At 40.1% G+C, this 19,760-nt stretch overlaps 4 protein-coding genes across 4 annotated transcripts; 3 read left to right on the top strand and 1 right to left on the bottom strand.

Moving 5' to 3' along the window:
- The first annotated feature begins 1,654 nt into the window (after positions 1 to 1,654).
- Positions 1,655 to 3,722, top strand: LOC121810668 (pentatricopeptide repeat-containing protein At3g61360-like). Its single transcript, XM_042211422.1, has 2 exons — positions 1,655 to 1,840; positions 1,997 to 3,722. The coding sequence occupies exon 2, from the start codon at positions 2,081 to 2,083 to the stop codon at positions 3,557 to 3,559; it is 1,479 nt and encodes a 492-aa protein (XP_042067356.1). The 5' UTR covers positions 1,655 to 1,840; positions 1,997 to 2,080; the 3' UTR covers positions 3,560 to 3,722.
- A 425-nt stretch (positions 3,723 to 4,147) lies between these two features.
- On the top strand, positions 4,148 to 6,921 carry LOC121799396 (fructose-1,6-bisphosphatase, cytosolic-like). The gene is made up of 13 exons (XM_042199098.1): positions 4,148 to 4,167; positions 4,284 to 4,365; positions 4,857 to 4,904; positions 5,002 to 5,076; positions 5,157 to 5,218; positions 5,298 to 5,364; positions 5,447 to 5,560; positions 5,654 to 5,740; positions 5,957 to 6,030; positions 6,098 to 6,163; positions 6,249 to 6,335; positions 6,407 to 6,482; positions 6,646 to 6,921. The coding sequence occupies exons 1-13, from the start codon at positions 4,148 to 4,150 to the stop codon at positions 6,754 to 6,756; spliced, it is 969 nt and encodes a 322-aa protein (XP_042055032.1). The 3' UTR covers positions 6,757 to 6,921.
- A 4,135-nt stretch (positions 6,922 to 11,056) lies between these two features.
- LOC121810821 (transcription factor VIP1-like) lies at positions 11,057 to 13,433 on the top strand. The gene is made up of 4 exons (XM_042211548.1): positions 11,057 to 11,565; positions 11,782 to 11,914; positions 12,852 to 12,936; positions 13,018 to 13,433. Exons 1-4 carry the CDS (start codon positions 11,102 to 11,104, stop codon positions 13,200 to 13,202), a joined length of 867 nt encoding a protein of 288 aa, XP_042067482.1. The 5' UTR covers positions 11,057 to 11,101; the 3' UTR covers positions 13,203 to 13,433.
- A 151-nt stretch (positions 13,434 to 13,584) lies between these two features.
- LOC121810672 (serine decarboxylase-like) lies at positions 13,585 to 16,314 on the bottom strand. Its single transcript, XM_042211427.1, has 6 exons — positions 16,218 to 16,314; positions 15,790 to 16,124; positions 15,054 to 15,285; positions 14,757 to 14,950; positions 14,506 to 14,642; positions 13,585 to 14,288 (listed from the first exon to the last, which is right to left on the bottom strand). Exons 2-6 carry the CDS (start codon positions 16,121 to 16,123, stop codon positions 13,722 to 13,724), a joined length of 1,464 nt encoding a protein of 487 aa, XP_042067361.1. The 5' UTR covers position 16,124; positions 16,218 to 16,314; the 3' UTR covers positions 13,585 to 13,721.
- Positions 16,315 to 19,760: the final 3,446 nt, after the last annotated feature.

The raw sequence follows: 19,760 nt of genomic DNA, 5'->3' as shown, positions 1-19,760 counted from the left end.
TTTCATTTTTTTAGAAACAGTTTGATATCAATACAACTTACACAATATGTCAATATAATGCTTGTAGAATATCAACATGAAATTGTGTTGATATTGTCATGTCTTCATGTTGATGTATTTCATACACTATATTGACATTGTGTTTCTAAACTCTAAATTTGATAGTTGTTATTATCTTTTTAATATTAAAAAATAAAAAATGAAATTACACATGGCAAATTATAGATCACAAGATTTCTAAAATCTTATGGCCTTAAATTAGTTGTAGTTAGCAATTGATCACGTCCCAACAACCTTATCCCTTATCCATCCTCTCTCTTTAACTATTTATGGTACCGTCTATTATTTTTATCCATTTTTGTTTTTATGTTTATGATAGTACTTACATGGAGTAATTTTTTATTTAAACTAAAATATAAAATTCGTGCAAAATAAATTCAGTTAAGCTCAATGGGAAATGTATTGTGAAGTCATCGAAAATCAGAAATACTATATGGATAAACTAAATGAATTTACACCAATCACAAAATTAATGATAAAGTGTAATTTGATTAGTAAGATGTTTCTCCAATCCTATATGATCTCATAATTCGGAGAGTCGAATCATTTCATGAGTAGATGGTAAAATCGTTATAAATCTATTTCAAAAACAAAAAGAAAAACTATTTGATCTAAAATTAGAAGGAATAAAAGGGACGGAGAAAAATAGTAAAAATAATATTTATAACATTTTTTGTCATCCGTAGATATGTAGTTCTATTTATATGATGTTTTATGATATATGTGTGCATGACTAAATTTAGAAAGTCGCAATCTCATATCCGGACAAGTCCAAACTCATAGTAGTATTATTTTTATTATTCAGATTATATTCTAAAAATATTACTCTGAAATATTCAAATAACTCTTGATTACTTGTAAGGCCAACTTGCCGATGAAAATCGACTTAAAAAAGAGGAGAAAGAATTTGCTATGGAATATGATCCGTATAATATATAATTATTATAATGGTGGAGGTCCCCATCCCAACTTGTAACGTCGACTTTTCAATGAAAAACAAACTTTCAATTTATGGTCCAAATATATTAATCTTAGTGTATTTTATAATTCGAATATTCATATCGGTAGTTACATAGTATCACACCCACTAAAAACGCTCATTAAGCTTGTAAACTATAGTTCAAGAATATCAGTGATAATTGGTGTTATATCAGCTCCAAATAATGATCGCAAAATACACGACAAAGAACACACTAACCAAGCAAACTAAAAGAAAGAAAATGTATCACACAAAAAAGCAAAACACACCAAAGCTATATAAATTTCAATCTCTAATTCTCCAATTCCGCTCAATAAATAAACAATAGTTATTGTAATCAAACTTCATTCTGTCCAAGACTGCAACTAAATCTTTGTATTTATTTTGATCATGTTATCATTAATATATGCACTCTTATAAACAACCAACATATGGCCCAAATAAAAAAAATACTCCTACATATTTTTTTAAAAGTTGTTTATAAGCCCATATTGGTAATCATGGAGTATTATTTAAGCCCAGCAACATTATGTTTGGCCCACTCCATAAATTAAAATTCAACGACTTGAATGAAATAAATAAATTATTTTATTTTCTCCTTGTCCTTCTCCCAGCCTCTCTCCCACTATCTGATTTCAGTGAAATCGAACACTACTGCGTTGTGAGCTGGTTGATTTCAATTACCATTTCCGTTGTTTTGATTCGAAATTCCAACTCCTTTGTGGTCGTCAGCTGAATGCATATTATATGTTCGATGAAATGCTTAGCAATTGCCGGCGTGCTATAAGCATTATATAGGCGGTGAGTCAAGTTCAACTTTTTACAGTAGATTGTTTCAGCTATATGCATTTCATTAAAGATATAGTTTTTCCTGTATCTGCAACATCATGTTTCGTTACTGTGGAGTTCTGATTGTGGAATTTACAGTGTTTGAGTTCTATATTTTTGTTGTTGAAGGCTTGAAGCATATTAGGTTTTGGAGCTTCACGGATTTGAGTTAATTGGAATAGAAGCAAAAGAACTATATCTGTTTTTGAAAATATGATGCTTCTCACATGCAGAAATTGCAAAATTAGTCAACATTTGAATATCTATAAGAGGCAGAGTGTTGCCTTGTTTTGTTCCTCTATAGAGATGGGCACAGAGATTGAAAGAGTTGTTAGAATGATCAGTGATCATCCTTTTCCCGATCAACCGCTTCGTCCCACCTTACAATGCCAAATTCCCCCTACTGCGTTGTCACCCCCGTTTGTTGAAAACGTGCTAGGTAGCTTGTTTGGTGCGCATACGAATGGCCTGAAAGCATATGAATTTTTCAAATATTGCCTTGATTGTAAGCTCTATGTTCCTAGTTCCGGTGCATTTGACAAAACATTGCATATTCTTGCACGTATGCGCTACCTTCACGAAGCATGGGAGTTATTAGAGAGTATCAGGCGGAGCCACCCTTCCCTGCTCACGCTCAAGTCAATGAGCATAATGTTGTCCAGAATAGCGAAATCCCAGTCCTATGAAGTCACCATAGAAGCATTTGAGAAGATGGAGAAGGATATATTTCGAGGAAAAAAATTTGGCACAAATGAGTTTAATGTGCTTCTTCGAGCATTCTGCACCCAGCGTCAAATGAAAGAAGCGCGATCTGTTTTCCACAAGATGCATCCTCGGTTTCCTCCCAACAACAAGACCGTGAATATTTTGCTGCTGGGATTTAAAGAATCCGGTGATATTACTGCAGTGGAATTGTTCCATCATGAGATGATCCGGAGGGGTTTTAAACCAAACAGCGTTACGCATAACATCAGAATTGATATGTACTGTAAGAAAGGGTGTTTTGGCGATGCTCTAAGACTTCTTGAAGAAATGGAATGTGCTGGTTTCTCTCCCTCGTTAGAAACAATAACCACGTTAATTCATGGAGCTGGGGTGGCTCGTAATATCTCAAAGGCTAAGCACTTATTTGAGGAAATTCTTAGAAGATCTCTACTGCCGGACACCGGGGCTTATAATGCCTTGTTGAGTTCTCTCGTCAGATCAAAGGATGTGCACGGCGCAGCACAATTAATGGAGGGGATGGAGAAGAGAAACATTGAGCATGACAATGTCACTTATCATAACATGTTTTTGGGATTAATGAGATCAGATGGTATTGATGGTGTTTCTGAACTTTATACGAAGATGGTTGATAAGAATTTCGTGCCAAAGACCCGGACAGTTGTTTTGCTGATGAAGTTTTTCTGCCAGAATAGCTGGGTTGACCTGGGATTGGACTTGTGGAATTACTTGGTTGAGAAAGGTCACTGTCCTCACAGCCATTCACTGGACCTCCTGGTTACAGCTCTTTGCGCCCGAGGGAGAGTTGAAGAATCCGCTGCTTGCTCTAAGCAGATGCTAGAAAGAGGTAGACTTGTGAGCGAGCGAGTGTTTCAGATGTTGGAGAGGCTTTTGGTGGAGATGGGGGAGTCGGAGAAATTAGAGGAATTGGGGTGTTTGATACAGAAGTTGAAGCAGTTCTTGCCTTAAAGTCCTGCAGATAATATGAAGGACCAAATATGATCAAGTTCGAACTTTGTCTGGAAGAACCTACTATTTTCCAGAATTTTAGAAAGCAGAGGTAGCCTTTCACCGCAATAGAACCGCCTCAGTTAACCCGGGACAGAGGCTTGAGGAACGTTCGAAAGAACAGGTAACCATTCCCCTCAACAGAAGCGCCTGAGTTAACCCAGGACGGAGGGAGTATATGGGGAATAATGTGCAGTGATTAGTAGCTTCTTCTTTGTGACATTAATGAGTAGAAGGGGTTGGGACATTAGACCCCATTGCTTATAATATTAGTAGTACTACTAAGTACTCATATAATATTCTTATTATATTTTTCATTCTAGAAAATATAAGTGTGAAAACAGAGACACCTAATAGTTGAATTGAACGATGTCAACTTGGTGGGCAGCTTTCCTTAACTCTTTTGTTCACAAAAAAAACTCTAGCTCGATAGAAAAACATAAGAAAAATATACTCCTACTAATTATTAGTAATACAGAAAATGGCATCGTCTAATTATATGTCATCAATCATATCTTAAGTTGTGACTATATTAATAGAGAAAACGCAATGGAATTTGGCCTTGTGATGTATACGGCACATACCATGTTCCCTCCCACAGTGGATCCATCAAACCCAGACAAAACACCATGACCGCTTATGAGTGAGAGAAAAGAGAGCAGAAGCTGACATTTTGTTGATGGAGACGGAAATCGCGCGGAGACTTCGCCATCTTGCTCAGTCATATTGTTCTCGGCTGCAAGTTCGTTTGCACTGCAGTTAACAAGGTCTGATCTCCATTTCTGTTGTTTCCTTTTGTTAATTGAGATTGAGATTTGAGGATTTGGGGATATTCGCTGAAAACTGGGTGGTGAATTCAGGTGATGATGAATTTGTGTACAGATATTCGCTTTTTGATGACCATGAGATCGATTCTCATAGAAGATTTGTGTTCGTAAATCTTCACCCAACTGTTTCATCATTGTAGTTTCTTAGTGTTATAGCAATTTTTGTTCACGTATTTCACTGATAGTGAATCTGATTTTGACTAGAGTCACGTTAAAGATGAACGTAAGTGTTTGTGAATCTGTTTTACAAGATGATGATCGGTTTGAAACCTTCAGAATTTCTTGGCTGAAAACAAAAAACATTTTATCCGGAGAACAACAAAGATGCTTAATTGATTGTTATTTGGAAAAATATATCCTCTGTTTGAATGGGAACCAGGAAATAATGTAATGCCTCATTACATCTAAACTATTGATATTGTGGTTTACAGGCTGGTTTGGCCAAGCTCATAGGACTTGCAGGAGAGACGAATGTGCAGGTAACCTTTGGATGTGTATAGATTATAAGCTTGGTATACTTTATTCGTGTTACAACTTGTTATAAGATGAGTTGAGCTTGTCGTTTTTGTTTACAAGGGTGAAGAACAGAAGAAACTGGATGTGCTCTCGAATGAAGTCTTTATCAAGGCGTTAGTCAGCAGTGGCCGAACTGTATGTTGCTGTTGAATGTTTTTCAGTCTTGAAATATTCATGTAATTGTTTATGCTTATAAATGTGTGAATCACTGGCAGTGCATCCTTGTCTCCGAAGAGGATGAAGAGGCAACATTTGTGGAACCCGCCCTGCGTGGAAAGTGCGTACCTACACTCTAGCTAAAAGATACTCCTTGTCCGTTAACATACATTGTGGTGATGTTCGCTTTGAAAATGTAGGTACTGTGTTGTGTTCGACCCATTGGATGGATCATCCAACATCGACTGTGGTGTTTCTATTGGAACTGTATGATCTTGGCTACTAGTCTTGGAGAATTGTGTGTAGATACATGATATTTTTGTTAATTGTTATGGTGATGCTCTTATAGATCGTTGGGATTTATGCAGTCAAAGACGGAGTTGACCCAAAGATAGAAGATGTCTTGCAGCCTGGGAAAAATATGGTAGCTGCGGGATACTGCAAGTACGGAAGCTCCTGCACGGTATATATGTTATATGTTTGATATGTAAACGAAGATAGAGACTTATGTTTTGCATGATGAATTCCTAGCCACACCCTTGCTCTTAATGTACAGCTTGTTCTTAGTACTGGAAAGGGAGTTAACGGGTTCACACTCGATCCATCTCTTGGAGAATTCATATTGACTCACCCAGATATTAAGGTCAATATCTCCTCCCATGTTTGCTCAGTTTTAAGCAGTTTTGCACTTCGGATATGCTCTTCTTGCATGAGCACCATTAACATACTCGTTCTAAAAATTTACTAGTACTTCGTATGGTTAACTTATTTTTGTGTCGGACTTCCATACAATGGTTAGGATGAATTTGCATTTTGCTGTTTCACAACTTTCATTTCTTCGGCAATTAACTTCATGCAGATTCCCATAAAAGGAAAAAGTTATTCTGTCAACGAAGGAAATGCCGAGAACTGGGATGGACAACAGCAAAGTATGTATGATTTTAGGTCTTAACTTTGTGGTGTATTCGATATATGTATCATACTATTTTGTGAACTCCAGGTATGTGGAAAAATGCAAATATCCCCAAGATGGATCGCCAGCAAAATCTCTGAGATACATTGGAAGGTAAATGAAAACTTAAATCTGCTGATGATGTAATGAAACAACTAATGTTCGCGTATGAATATTCATCGCGCGTTCTGGTTTTCAGCATGGTAGCTGATGTCCACCGCACTTTGCTCTACGGAGGCTTCTTTTTGTACCCAGCTGATAAGAAAAGCCCAAATGGGAAACTACGGTGTAAAGCTTGTTTAAAATGTAATCACTGATCAAAAAGCATAAACTTATCTGGACAATTGTGTGAAACAGGGTGCTCTACGAAGTCTTCGCTATGTCATATCTGATGGAACAAGCCGGGGGACAAGCATTTACAGGGAAACAACGGGTAAGATGTCTGCGTTTTCTTGATGGATCGATCTCGAATACAGTGCCATATTTGTAATTTTGGTTTTGGTTGTGTTTGGATTCGGGGTATGGTTTGGGACTTGTAGCAGAGAACAGACAGTTTGACACAAGATTTCCTCTGAGCATCGATGTTTTTATTACAGGCTCTCGACTTGCTTCCTACAAAGATACACGAACGTTCACCGATATTCCTAGGTAGCTATGACGATGTTGAGGAGATCAAAGCATTGTACGCTGCTGAAGGGCAAAAATAATGAAGTTGTAAATACCCTTTTCAACTACTGAGTTTGAAGATAACTCATATCACATATGTAGTGATATATAATATCACTATTCTTTAAAATATACTTAGTACTACTAATTTCATTTGGCTCCTGTATAGATAATGCCTTATGTTCCATGCAGCTCATGTTTCAATATATTGTGTACTCTAAGTTAGTGCTGTATGATAGTAGTAAATAATTAGAGATGCCAATGCATCTCAGAACTATAGAATAATCCGAATAACCAGCTAAATTTAGGATTTGGAAATTTCTAATATGATAAAATTTCAGTTAGATTAACCCGCAACTCAACTAAAACTAACAGACACTTAAAGAGTTGGTTCAGTGGGTTGGCATTAGGGTAACTAGTACTCCTATTATCTATTTTGCTGTCTTATTTGACAACATATTCGTACTTCATTGGTGATTTTGATAAGAATAAATAATTGCAAAAAATTAAATAAATGTATCGAAGAGTTAAATTTACTATAAGAACTATTTTGGATTTTAAAACTTGCTTTAAGATTTATGAAAATCAGTCATTCAATAACTTAAGATGAGTCCATCACGTTGAGTCTCATTTCTTGGCGACACATATTTTAAGAAATGTTAAAAAAAGTGGTGGAAAAAAGTCAGTGGAATATTAGTCTCATTTGTATATATTAGTTTTAAATGAAATATGTGTGGAATGAGAGACTCTATTACATTAATAGTAAAAATGAACTGAGACTCTTATTCGAGGACGAAGAGAGTTTAATGTTAAAAACATTCAATAACTCAAGATTTATCAAACGTTATTCCGATTCATGACATATTAGTACATGTTAAGTCATTCAATAATTCAAGATTTATCAAACATTATTCTTATTTAAAGTTATATTTCTAAAATATTATACTTGCAGTATTTAATTGAATTTGAATTTATGTTGATAATATGATTATTATCTAATTTTTATATTTTTTTCAAATTTATAAATATAGATCTCAAGGGAAAAATGTTAATTTTAATATTTAGGGTTCATTTGGTAGCTATGATTATAATATTTATCCTAGTTCTACTTGATGTTTGGTATATAAATTTAATTATTTGATCTGTGTTAATTTTCTCATGCGCCTCATTTTCTATGTTTTATCTTTCTATCTTGATTGAAATTTAATAATGGAGTAATATTTTATTACAATTACAATTCAATCTTAAATACAAACTGAAATAAAAAAATATTTATCTCTACTTTATTCCATATTTTTTTACTTTATTCTCTTCACTTAACACAAAATCAAGTTGCATAAAATCTTGTGTCCAATGAATGGATCATCTTCATTGGGACGTCGGTAGTGTTTAATTATCTATCACTCTTACTCAATTACATTTAATAATTAGAGGGAACATTTTATTTGACCCGCGAACTTTGCCTAAGTATTAATTTTTGTAATATTTGAAAATACTCCATATCTTTTAAGGTCCATTAGAGCATCCACAACCGTGCTCTTACCAGCGGCACGGTTGTGGGCCCGGGCGGTACTATTCATGCCTGCTCTCTGGCAAGAGCACAACACCCACAACTGTGCTCTTCCGCAAGGACGAGCACAATTAATATAAAATTCAATTACACAAAAACATTTTCATAATACTAAAATTCATTAAAAAAACCACAATAAAAATAACAAATTACAAATAAAATAAAAAGACATAATTAAAATCCTAAAAATTAAAAATTACATAATTAAAATACTAAAAATTAAAAATTACATAATTAAACTCCTAAAAATTAAAAATTACATAATTATTGGCTAATATAACCCGAGGAAGACTACGCATCCGGCGGCACCAACCCCAATTTTTTTGGAGACCCAATATCATGGACTCGTGCGTTTGAAGTTGCGTGGGGGTCATAGTTGACCTATCGGCCATATTGAGTTGGGCCAAAAGGGCCCACAACGAGTTGTTCGGGGGTAGAGGTGGAACATAGGGTGCGGGTTCGGGAGCAGGGGCAGATGGAGTCGCGGCGCGACGTCGTTCGGCCGCCGCCTTCTTCCTACCTTGCGGTCGGCGTCGGGAACCGCTTGGTTGGGCATCGGGGCTACCCAAGTTAGCTTCGGCGAGTTGGCTAGCCACTTCTTCGCCGGCGTCGGATAGGGATGCCGACCGTGAGCGTTTGGAGGAGCCGCTAGAGGAGGATGTTATGCCTCCCTTATACTTCGGGTGCGTCCGCGTCTCCTGCCAAACGTTAAGATATTTGAACGACTTACCGTTCATGGATTGGTAGGTGCTCAGCGAGGCGGTGATGATGTCGACCTCGCTTCGGCCGCTCCCGGTATTCCGGGACTCCTGGATGAAATAGCCGTTGAACTTGCCAATTTCTTCGTTGGCTCGGCCGATGCAGTTGCGCACCATACTCTCGTTGCGCTCGATCGTTCCCGGCGGCCGGTGTGCATTGTACCGGCTAGAGACGCGCCACCAAAAGTGATCGCCGGATTGGTTCGTTCCAACCACCGCATCTTCGGAGATTTCCAAGTACGCCTTGAACAATCTTTCCATCTCCGCCGGTGAGTACGGTGTGCGGACACCGGCGCGAGATGGAGGATTCGGCATTTGGGAAGGGGCGCGAGGCCTAGGCTCCGGTGTCCACCCGTAGCGCCCATCGGAGGCACCTTGATCGTCGATTGGGTATGGCCGGTAGCCACTCGGAACGCCCGAATCTTGGGTGAGAGGAGGGGCCGAATATTCCGTTTCCGGACTATGAAACGGTTGCGAACCGAACCATTCGGGGTTCCAACCGTGAGAGCCGCTTGGGTTGTCGTCGTTACCGGACATAGTGGTGTTGTAGGGTGTGAGAGGAAGATGAAAATGGATATGAGAGATTGATGATGAGAATTGTGTAGTGAAAGTGTGAATTTTTTGGAGTGAAATTGGGGGTATTTATAGATGAAAGTGTGTATTTTTGGGGTAAAAAAAATAAAAAAAAAATTAAAAAGTGGGGAAAAACGGTTATAAACGGATATAATTTTTTGGGGAAGTGAAATTTTTTTTTTATTTTTTATCGATTTTTTTAATAAAAATCCGATTTTTTAAAAAAAAAAATAAAAAAATGTTTGAAACCAACGGCTATGCCGTTGGCGAATCAGAGACCGCCACGTGTGCGTCCGCTGGCACGGACGTGCTCGATACATCGAGCAGCGCCGTGCCAGCGGCGCGGTTGCAGCGGTGGCGGTCCTTCGCCTTGCCGCTGGCACGGACGGCGGTGGCGCCAACCGCCACCGCTGCGGATGCTCTTAGCTTTGATGTAGTATCATTGAGCTACTTTTCCACTGGTTCAAACTTTTTTGAACGAAAACACTCTCAAGTCCATAAAGGGCACTTCAATCTATTTATTCTCTTTTTTTATTAAAATATTTATTTTATCTGTCGCAATTTTTTTCTCATTTCTCCCTTCTGTTTTTCTCCTTTCTTTCCCATTTTTTTCTTTTCTCTTTTAACAAACGGGCTAAAAAACAGTAGAGATAAATTAAATATTTTAATAAAGAAGAGAGAATTTTTCCATGGGCTTAAAGATATTTTCATTCAAAAAAAATTAAAATAGTAAAATAATAATTCAAATGATATTATATCAAAATTAATAGACTTTAAAAGATATTTTCAAAATATTATAGATAAATTGATACGTTAACAATGTTCACAAAATAAATACTCCCTCCGTTTCTTCATAGTTGAGGCGAAACTTTTTGGCATGGAGTTTTTGAAAGGAATGTTGGGTGTGTTAAATAAATAGATAAAAAATTAAGAGAGAGGAAAATGTAGAGAGAATAAAGTATAAAATGAATAAAGTAGAGAGAATAAATTAAGAGAGAGTAAAGTAAGAAAGAGAAAAAAATTACCATATATGGAAATAACTCAACTATAAATGAACTTTTCAAAATGAAAAAATGACTCAATTATGAAGAAACGGAGGGAGTAAAATGTTCCCTCTAATAATTGAAATTCTAACCCAATTATATTTTATCCAACTATCGCCAATCATGATTGGTACAAAAGGACAGAAAATGTTCTCTATTTTTTTCTTTTTCGATGACAAAAGATATCTTTATTCGTGGATACCTTTCCACATGTCAACAAAGCAGGGCCCGCTTTAATATATCCTATCTCTGAAGCGGGCCGAGCCCAATCTCTCCAACACCGACCCGCCAACTGCCACATTCTCCGCCACTAACCGCTACTGTGGGCCCCCCCAGCCCCCCAACTTAGTGAAATTCTCAATTCGACCCCTTCTTCTCCATTCACAAACCCCCAACCCTTAATCAAGTTTTCGCTCTTTTCTCTCTCTCACTCCAATCCAAAATGATGGACGTCGACCCCAAATTCGGAAATTCCGCCTACAATCCGGGTCGGGCCGATCTGGACCAGATTTCCGACGCCCCGACCCGGGTGCCCTTCCACCGCCGCGCCCACTCCGAAACCTTCTTCCGCTTCCCCGACCTCGACGACATCCTCGTCGACGGCGTCCTCGCTGACCTCAACCTCGAAACGCCGCCGTCTATCCAGGCGCCACAGCAGAAGAGGAGCGACGGGCTGGCTCATCTGCGGAGCCTCTCGGTGGACGCGGATTTCTTCGAGGGGCTTGTGCTGGACGGTCCGCCGTCGGCGGAGGCGGCGCCGCCTGGGCCTCGGCACAGGCATAGCAACTCCATGGACGAGTACTCCAGTGCGACGTCGTCGTGCGAGGTCGATTCGAACGCGAAGAAGTCTGTTGCTGCTGATAGGCTGGCGGAGCTCGCCCTGATTGACCCTAAGAGAGCCAAAAGGTTTTATTTTGACCCGTTTTTTGCAAGCGTTGACTCGATTTTGGTGATGATTTATCTTGATTATGTTTCTGCTTTGCCTTGTGGAGTTGATGGTTTTAGATTTTGTGTTGAGAACTATGTAACTGTGATAGTATGTGGTTTGTGTGAATTGTGTATATGCTATCTCTTGTTGGAGGTATATTGGTGTATTGATTTAGAGGGTTGCTGGCTGTGCAGGATATTGGCGAATAGACAATCTGCTGCGCGTTCGAAAGAGAGAAAAACGCGCTACACGGGTGAGCTGGAAAGGAAAGTTCAAACCCTGCAAAGTGAGGCCACCACACTCTCAGCTAAGATCACATTGTTGCAGGTATGTGGATTGCTGTATTTTCGTGTGAGAACTTGGAAACGATTCTGCTCACGAGCTATATATGTCATGTGGTTTAAAAATTTTAGCTTGAAACACATTTGTATTACTGTGAAATGTGAATTATGGTGATACTCCATTTGACTAGAGAGTTGACTGAAAATGGCATTGTGCTGCAGAAATGTAGTATAGAACTAAAAGGTTTGACGCCGCCAGTTTTCTATGTTCATTGATTAGTTGCTAGCAGAAATATGACTAAGAAATAAGTAGGTTGTAAAGTCTTCAAGAGCAGGGGGAATTGGCACTTCTCTGAGTGTCTTAAAGTGAGGCTTCTTGTGAGAATGATGAGCGTTCTTTCCTAACTCATTCTACAACTACTCAGTAGATAGGGGACATAAGATGGGAAAATGCACAAGAGGATTATAGGGAGATACCTACGAATATGGGCTTCTTGAGACAATTTGGTTAGTGATTTTGATAGGATTAAACTTTTCGGTGCAATTAGTCCCTTGTATGTGAGGGACTATAGAGCATATTGGTGCATGGTCTGTAATTCTCCTATACTTTTAGGACCTTTACTTTTTTGCATTAAATGTTCTAAATTGTAGTATATGATATATTTCTAATGATTCATTTCATGCTATTGTTAGGATGAGAAGTGCTTCATTAATTGTTTTGTCAAATTAAAAAGTTGTTATCCTTTGTTTAATATATTTAAAGGCATCATAGCAAGGAACTTTGGCTGGGGCTGTTATGGTGAAACAAACTATTACTTCAGTTTCAGTTTTCTACAATGTTTTCAAATTATTTAGTCATATGCAACTGCAGTGTGTTGGGAAATGCACTCTAGTGTCTGTAAGACCTTAACCATGAAATGAATAAGTTGGTCGAACAATACAACACCTGTCGCTTTACTAAGAATGTAATTGGTACAATGCAGAGGGACACGAGTGCGTTGACAGCTGAGAACAAGGAACTGAAACTGAAGCTGCAGGCCATGGAACAGCAAGCACACCTCAGAGATGGTAAGCGCTTTTATCACTTGTTACCTCGTCTCACGATTCTTTATCTGATTTAAGCATGTTTTCTGTGTGCATCGATTCTAGCTCTGAATGAAGCCTTGAGGAATGAACTGCAGTGGCTCAAGATTGCAGCCGGCCAAATGCATGGCTCCAATGGGAGCAGCAGAGGGCCACCCTCCCCATTTTCACCACTCCAGCCTCCAACGACAAATTATTATGCGCAGCAGCAGCAGCACACAAGCACCAACAGCGCGAAACAGGAGGGTTGACGACGACGATGATGCCTCTGAGGCATGGCCATTTGTTAAAGAGAAGTATATTATCCTGTTGTATATAAACCAGCTGTGTAAATTTAGTATCTACATACATGCTATTGAATGGCTATCATGTGACCACTTACGAAAGGTTCTTTGCCAGAATATATAGCTCTTTAATACATCAAAATATCCACATTACATATTATTTGAAATAAATTTAGTGTCATTCAGCTGGGATGTTAATTGGGTTGAACTCGTTTGATTTCGGTTTAGAATTATCTGGCTTGGGTTAAGAATACTAAATACACAAAGTCAAGAGTAGATCCCTTAACTATTTTACAGATGTAACATCACTGCCATGCAATAACACTATACTGTCGCTGCATATTGGAAGTTTCTACAACCACCACGTCAAATACTTCTGCCCATAAACATTTTCTTCAATCTTATTACAAACATGACGTGAGACATATTTCTAAAAAGAAGAGTTTCGACACAGAAATCAGCTAAATCCTCTCAACTACAGATGCATCACTTGTGAAGAGCACAACAACAGTTGCAGGTCCCAATGTCTGTTGCTAGACAAGGCGGGCGAACTTTTTCATCTTTATACCAAATCGATCGCCCTTGAATTAATTCATTCAGAAAGTAATCCAGCTTCTCAATGGTCACATTGGGCATCACAACAATATGTGCCATGTTCCTCTCACAGGCAAGTTGCCAACGGCGAACAAATTCTTCATCTCGAGGCCGTTCAAACACTACAGTACTGCTCAGCTCGTTGAGCATGGCACTAATCCCCGCATCCCTGAGTCTGTCTTTCAAATAGTGAGCGTTTCTGAGGCACTTTTGGACTTCTTTTTGGAATCCTTTGTAGCCTTTTCTGTTTAGAGTGTACCACAAGAAGATTGGAGCATGACCATTCCGGCTTCCCATGATTGTTGCATCTCTAGATGCAAGATATTCTACATTGCTTGAGAGAGCATTTATGTGTTTCAGCCGCGTTATTTGCACTCCACAGGGCATTGGGCATCCCACAAACTTGTGGCCTGAAACACTAACACTTCCAATAGGCTTCTTGAATGAAACTTTCGGTGCCTGAACAAGAATACAGACTACTTAGTAAGAGCATTCTATAGAAAATGCTTACACCTAATATCAACCCAGTCATAAAACTATAGCATGATATGAAGAAACAGAAGCATAAAGAAATAGAAGGAAGGAGCTACAGTCAGTTCACACTTAAAAAATTGATTGGATTCAAATATGATAGGAAAAATTATACAGAATGAACAGAACAGCAGAGTCGGCAAACCTTTTTAACAAATGGCATCATTAGACCAAACAAAGCACCATCGCAATGAATGTAGAATCTATCATGTGAAAATCCACATTCTTCAAGGGTTTTTATAACAAGATCGAGGTCATCAACAGCCCCTTTAACAGTGGTTCCTGCAATTTGGATTGTAAGGCAGAAAACATGAGACTATGCTGCTGAATATGTCGATAGCTTATGGTACATAAGCATGTGCTAACTTCCAGTTTAACGATAGAGAAGAAAGTTACCTATATTCACATTAATGATCGCTGGCTTATTCTTGTTCTGAAGCAGCTGTTCTTTAAAATCTGCACAGTCAATCTCTCCAGTGACCAAAGTCGCAACTTTTACGCACTCCATTCTGTACATTCTTGCTGCTTTGAAGACGGAGTAATGGGACTCCTTTGATCCGTACAAAACTCCATCAGGGAAAACTTCTCTTCTGTATAATGTATCAATCAACTAATGTCAATATATGTTCATTCCTACCAAAGAAACCCCTATGAATAAAATGATAGACTCGAAGAGAAAAGCAAAGAACATACCCAACAAGGATCCCGTGAAGATTACCCTCAGTTCCACAGTTTGTGATGTATCCCCAATAGTCATCCTTCTCAATTTCCCACAGGCGGGCAAACCAATCTAAAACACCCACTTCAAACTGTCTGGAGTGCACACCGTAATTGCTCTCAATGAACGGATCTCCAAGATTGTTAATAGAGAAATGCTGCAGCTGACCAAGAGCACCATAATCAAAGTCCAGATTGTATGGATATCCTGTGTAAAAAGAAACAAATTGGGGAAGCATTCAGACCAGTGGAATTATTAGAATTACCAATAAGCTCCGTTTACGAAGTTCAACAAGCTACATAAAAAAACATTAATCCAGAGGATTCAATTGTCAGCATACACCACCACAAATCCAAAGACAAGACACATGATTCAAGGGCTTTGTGGATAACAAACCAAATCCTTATAAACACAAGTACAAGCAACTTATCCAGCTTTTAATTTGCCAATTCTATTTACCAGTCATGTTATACTTCTTCTAGAAAGTTCAAATGAACATAAAACAGAGTTAAAAAACATATTTCAAACAGCACCAAAGAACACTAGTTTGAACCGTCCATTTCAATAAACCAAGTGAAACAAGAAATTTAGACCACGATTCACCACTCAATAAAATAGTGTACGAAATTGACAAAAAAACATACTAGCATCAATCATTATATTTCTAAGTTAACAGCACCAAAAGCAGATCAAAAGATCGAGCAATCATACCTAAATGGTGTTTGGTCCTTTCCACGAGCGTCTTCCGGTACCTCGCCAACACACTAGCCATGTACGCATCCTTATCTCCGGTAGATTCGTCGTCGGCGTCGGGCTCCGTCACCTCAAAGCACGTGGTGTGCACGTTCTTCCCCAAAACGATCTCTCTCGTGATCTCCAGATCTACACCGTCCGACTCCACCACCGACGGCACCGGCTCGGGTACCACCGCCGTCGGATCAAAGGCTAGCTCTCCTGCCGCCGTCATCCGATCCGAAGCCTTTCCGTTAACCAAAGATCCGTTGGACGCCATCGCTGCCTCCAGTCCAACGCTGCTCCCAACCATGCTGCTCGAGATAGATAAAATGCTCCGAAAATTTAGGAAAAAATTAGAAATATATGGAACCAAAATTAGAGAAAACGCGGTAATAATTGAATACCTGGAATGCAGAAATGCGAGCAAATACTTGGAAACAGCGCGAAAAGCGGGCAATAGAGGCGGCGGAAATAGAGAGGGGATGGAAGTTGCAGAAGAAGAGTAAGCTTTGCAGGCTTGGATACACTATATATAGCGCTGATCAGGGTGTCCACTATAAGGTGGACACGCCCAATAGCCCCGCCCCAGTTTTTGTCTATAGTCCCAGTTTTGTTGTCCATAGCCCCAAAATTCTATTTCCGCCACTATAATGGACACTTCCAATAGCCCCAAAATTTTATAATTAAAATAATCACATTATAAATAAATAGAAAATTAGGGCCGAATATTCGTTGTATTTCAAACCGGTAAAATTTTACAACGAATATGTAAAATAAAATACAACTAAAAAATCCGCCACCGCCTACTCGGTGTCGGAGTTGGCTTCCTCGTCGTCTTCTTCTTCACCTCCTTCACCTCCTTCTCCTCCTTGAAGAAGCTAGCATACTAACAACACGCTAATAACACAAAACCCAGGAAATATCTCTCGAGAAATAGTGGAATAGAAACACAGCTAGCAAAATATAAACCCCAAAATCAAGCAGCTCTAACATAGTAAGGAAGAAATTTACCAGTAAATTAGCAGCAGAGAAGCTCAAAGGATAGATTTCTCGGGACCGGCGAATTCGCCGCGGCGGTGCACTCCACTATAGCCGCCGCGCCTATAGGCGCGGCTATAGACCCCTCGCCGCGACATCGCCGCGCACACGGCTATCGCGCGTCCGCCGCGTCTCCCCCCCCCCTCGCCGCGTCCACCCCCTGGCCGGACACCTTCTCCACTATAATCTGCCGCCCCACCGCCGCGCCTCGCGGCTACCGCCGCGCCTATCCATAGTGGATGCTCTTAGTCGCGGACAACGCCCAATAGTCCCGCCCCAGTTTTTGTCCATAGCCTCAATTTTGTTGTTCATAACCCTAAAATTTTGTGTCCGCCACTATAGTGGACACCTCCAATAGCCCCCAAATTTTATAATCCACTTTCATTTTATATTTCAAGTAATTATGAACAAATTTATCGGGCTATACGTAATTAGAAGAAGCCGACTATACGAATTTAAAATAAAAATAAAAATAAAATACAAATTAAAATTAAAATTAAAATTAAAATTAGAATTAGAATTACACACAAAATTAAATTAAAATTAAAATCACACACTACATTGAATCTAGTACAAATCACTACCAAGTTTAAACAACGCCCCCACCTCCCCTACGTGCCCACACTTCTTCAATCAAATCGGCCTGCAGTTTGTTATGTGATGTGGTCCTGCGCATATCAGCGAAGCGTTGGATCAAATATTCATTGCTCCGTGGTACGCCCATCTGGATCGGCACGGAGGCGACACCGTGACTTGTACTTGCGCCCTCTTCCGGCGCCCATCACTCTGCCGCAAATCCTTCATCTTCTATTATCATATTATGCAATATGATACAGGCTAACATAATATTCGCGACATCATCTTCGTGCCAAACTCGTGCCGGACACCGTATAATAGCCCACCGCGATTGGAGGACACCAAAAGCCCGCTCAACGTCCTTCCTAGCACTCTCTTGTTTGCGCGCAAAATATTGTTTCTTCGGTCCTACCGGTTGGCGGACAGTCTTCACGAATACGGGCCACCGCGGATATATTCCATCTGCCAAATAGTAGCCCCTACTGTACTGCGTACCGTTGGCTACAAAGCTGATTTCTGGCCCCTCCCCCCGGCACTCCTCGTTGAAGAGCGGTGACGACTGAAGAACATTGATGTCGTTGTTCGAACTTGCCACGCCGAAATACGCATGCCAGATCTTCAGACGATAGTCCGCAACGGCTTCCAGTATCATCGTTGGATGTTTGCTTTTGAATCCAGTAGTGAACTGGCCTTTCCATGCCACGGGGCAGTTCCTTCACTCCCAATGCATGCAATCGATGCTTCCTAACATTCCTGGGAAGCCGTGCACCGACCCGTGCATATCCAGTAGGCGCTGACACTCATCCGGGTTGGGCTTCCGTAGAAACTCCCCACCGAAAATTTCCCGGATCCCCTTACAGAACTGCCTAAGCACCGGGAGGCCAGTCGTCTCACCCATCTGTAGGTATTCATCGAACATGTCCGCTGGTCCGGCGTAGGCAAGCTGTCGGATTGCAGCGGTGCACTTCTGTTGTGTGGACAGCCCGATCCGGCCAGCCGCATCACGCCGGAGGGTGAAGCACCGGTAACGCTCCGCCAAATTCGCCGCTATATAGTTGAACAGCCGCTGCGACATCCTGAATCTCCGGCGGAATATCTCGGGTGGATAACGGGAGTTATCCACGAAGTAATCATCCATTAGACGTTGGTGAGCACCGACGTGGTCCCGTGGGATTGTCCGCCGATGAGTAATGGTGCGAGGGATCGGATCCTCCGCATCCTCCGCCTCCTCCGCCAAACGGGCCGCTACCTCTTGGGCTGCCTGGTGTTGCACCTGTTGAATCAGAGCATTCCAGCTGTCTCTCCACAAATTGTTCATTTCCGACCCCAAATTGTAGTGAGAGAAATTTGTATAGATGTTGTGTTGGAATGGTGTGAAAATAATGAATGGAGTGAGGTGTATTTATAGGGGAATTGAAATGTAAAAAAAAAATTTGAAAATCGGCATAGCCGCTGCGGTTGGCGCCGCCACTATAGGCAGCGCGCCTATAGCCGCGTCCCCCCCCCCCATAGCCGCGTCCTCGCCCCGGAGTCGGCGAACGCGCGTCCGCCGCATACCGCCCCCGAAATGGTGTCCGCCCGCGGGGCGGACAACTCCGCCACTATAATGCGCCCGCCTACCGCCCCAACCCGCGGCTATAGCCGCGGGCGTCCCATAGTGGACACCCTTAGGTAAAAGATGTGGCAACAAAAAATCAGGATTAAAATTTAATTAAAAATTATTGTTATACACCTACTTAAGATAAAAGATTTAAAATAATGAGATGTTCGATAACTTAATTTCTTTTTTGGACCTAAATGTAAGTTTTTGTCTAATAGCTAAAAATAAGCAAAACAATCTCGATTCATATTATCATTGTTATAGGATTTCAGATGAGACAAGGAAGAGATAACATATCTTGTAGTGTGAGGGTGATGGCTTGTTGTGTTATGATGAGTGTTGCAACGTACAGATATAGAGAGAGAGAAAGATGGAGATTCATTCTCAATAGCAATAAAATTAGTTAATTGCGACTCAACATCGAAACTCGTATTTATTATTGAATAGTGTTTTGTATTAAGTTAAACATATATTGGGCTTATAGTAATAGTACTTAATTTTAATCAATTACTCATACCAAGCACACATATGAACACTAGTTAAAAAATGTTGTATCTAATTTTGGCCTAATCTCATTTACCAAACACGCATCCATCCATATGTACTAGATAGGAAGAGTTAAAACGAATGATAGAGAGTATTTTTCTTATTTCCTAATCCGAAAGTAAAGCTTAATTTGATTGTAATGAGAGCATCCACAACCGTGCTCTTGCCAGCGACACGGTTGTGGGCC

The sequence above is a fragment of the Salvia splendens genome, chromosome 1 (genome assembly GCF_004379255.2).
Source record: "Salvia splendens isolate huo1 chromosome 1, SspV2, whole genome shotgun sequence".
NCBI classification, from domain to species: domain Eukaryota; kingdom Viridiplantae; phylum Streptophyta; class Magnoliopsida; order Lamiales; family Lamiaceae; genus Salvia; species Salvia splendens.
The sequence above is the reverse complement of the archived record's forward strand: the minus strand, read 5'-3'. Positions and strand labels throughout refer to the sequence as shown.

What these genes read in the sequence shown, in the direction of transcription:
- LOC121799396 (XM_042199098.1), top strand. Translation starts at nt 4,148, where the DNA reads ATGGAATTTGGCCTTGTGAT. An exon ending in CAGGAGAGACGAATGTGCAG is followed by an intron (nt 4,905 to 5,001) that starts GTAACCTTTGGA and finishes TTTGTTTACAAG; the next exon opens with GGTGAAGAACAGAAGAAACT. An exon ending in GAACCCGCCCTGCGTGGAAA is followed by an intron (nt 5,219 to 5,297) that starts GTGCGTACCTAC and finishes TTGAAAATGTAG; the next exon opens with GTACTGTGTTGTGTTCGACC.
- LOC121810672 (XM_042211427.1), bottom strand. Translation starts at nt 16,123, where the DNA reads ATGGTTGGGAGCAGCGTTGGACTGGAGGCAGCGATGGCGTCCAACGGA. An exon ending in CTTCACGGGATCCTTGTTGG is followed by an intron (nt 14,951 to 15,053) that starts GTATGTTCTTTG and finishes TACATTATACAG; the next exon opens with AAGAGAAGTTTTCCCTGATG. An exon ending in TGATGCCATTTGTTAAAAAG is followed by an intron (nt 14,289 to 14,505) that starts GTTTGCCGACTC and finishes ATTCTTGTTCAG; the next exon opens with GCACCGAAAGTTTCATTCAA.
- LOC121810668 (XM_042211422.1), top strand. Translation starts at nt 2,081, where the DNA reads ATGATGCTTCTCACATGCAGAAATTGCAAAATTAGTCAACATTTGAAT.
- LOC121810821 (XM_042211548.1), top strand. Translation starts at nt 11,102, where the DNA reads ATGATGGACGTCGACCCCAAATTCGGAAATTCCGCCTACAATCCGGGT. An exon ending in CTAAGATCACATTGTTGCAG is followed by an intron (nt 11,915 to 12,851) that starts GTATGTGGATTG and finishes GGTACAATGCAG; the next exon opens with AGGGACACGAGTGCGTTGAC. An exon ending in GCAAGCACACCTCAGAGATG is followed by an intron (nt 12,937 to 13,017) that starts GTAAGCGCTTTT and finishes CATCGATTCTAG; the next exon opens with CTCTGAATGAAGCCTTGAGG.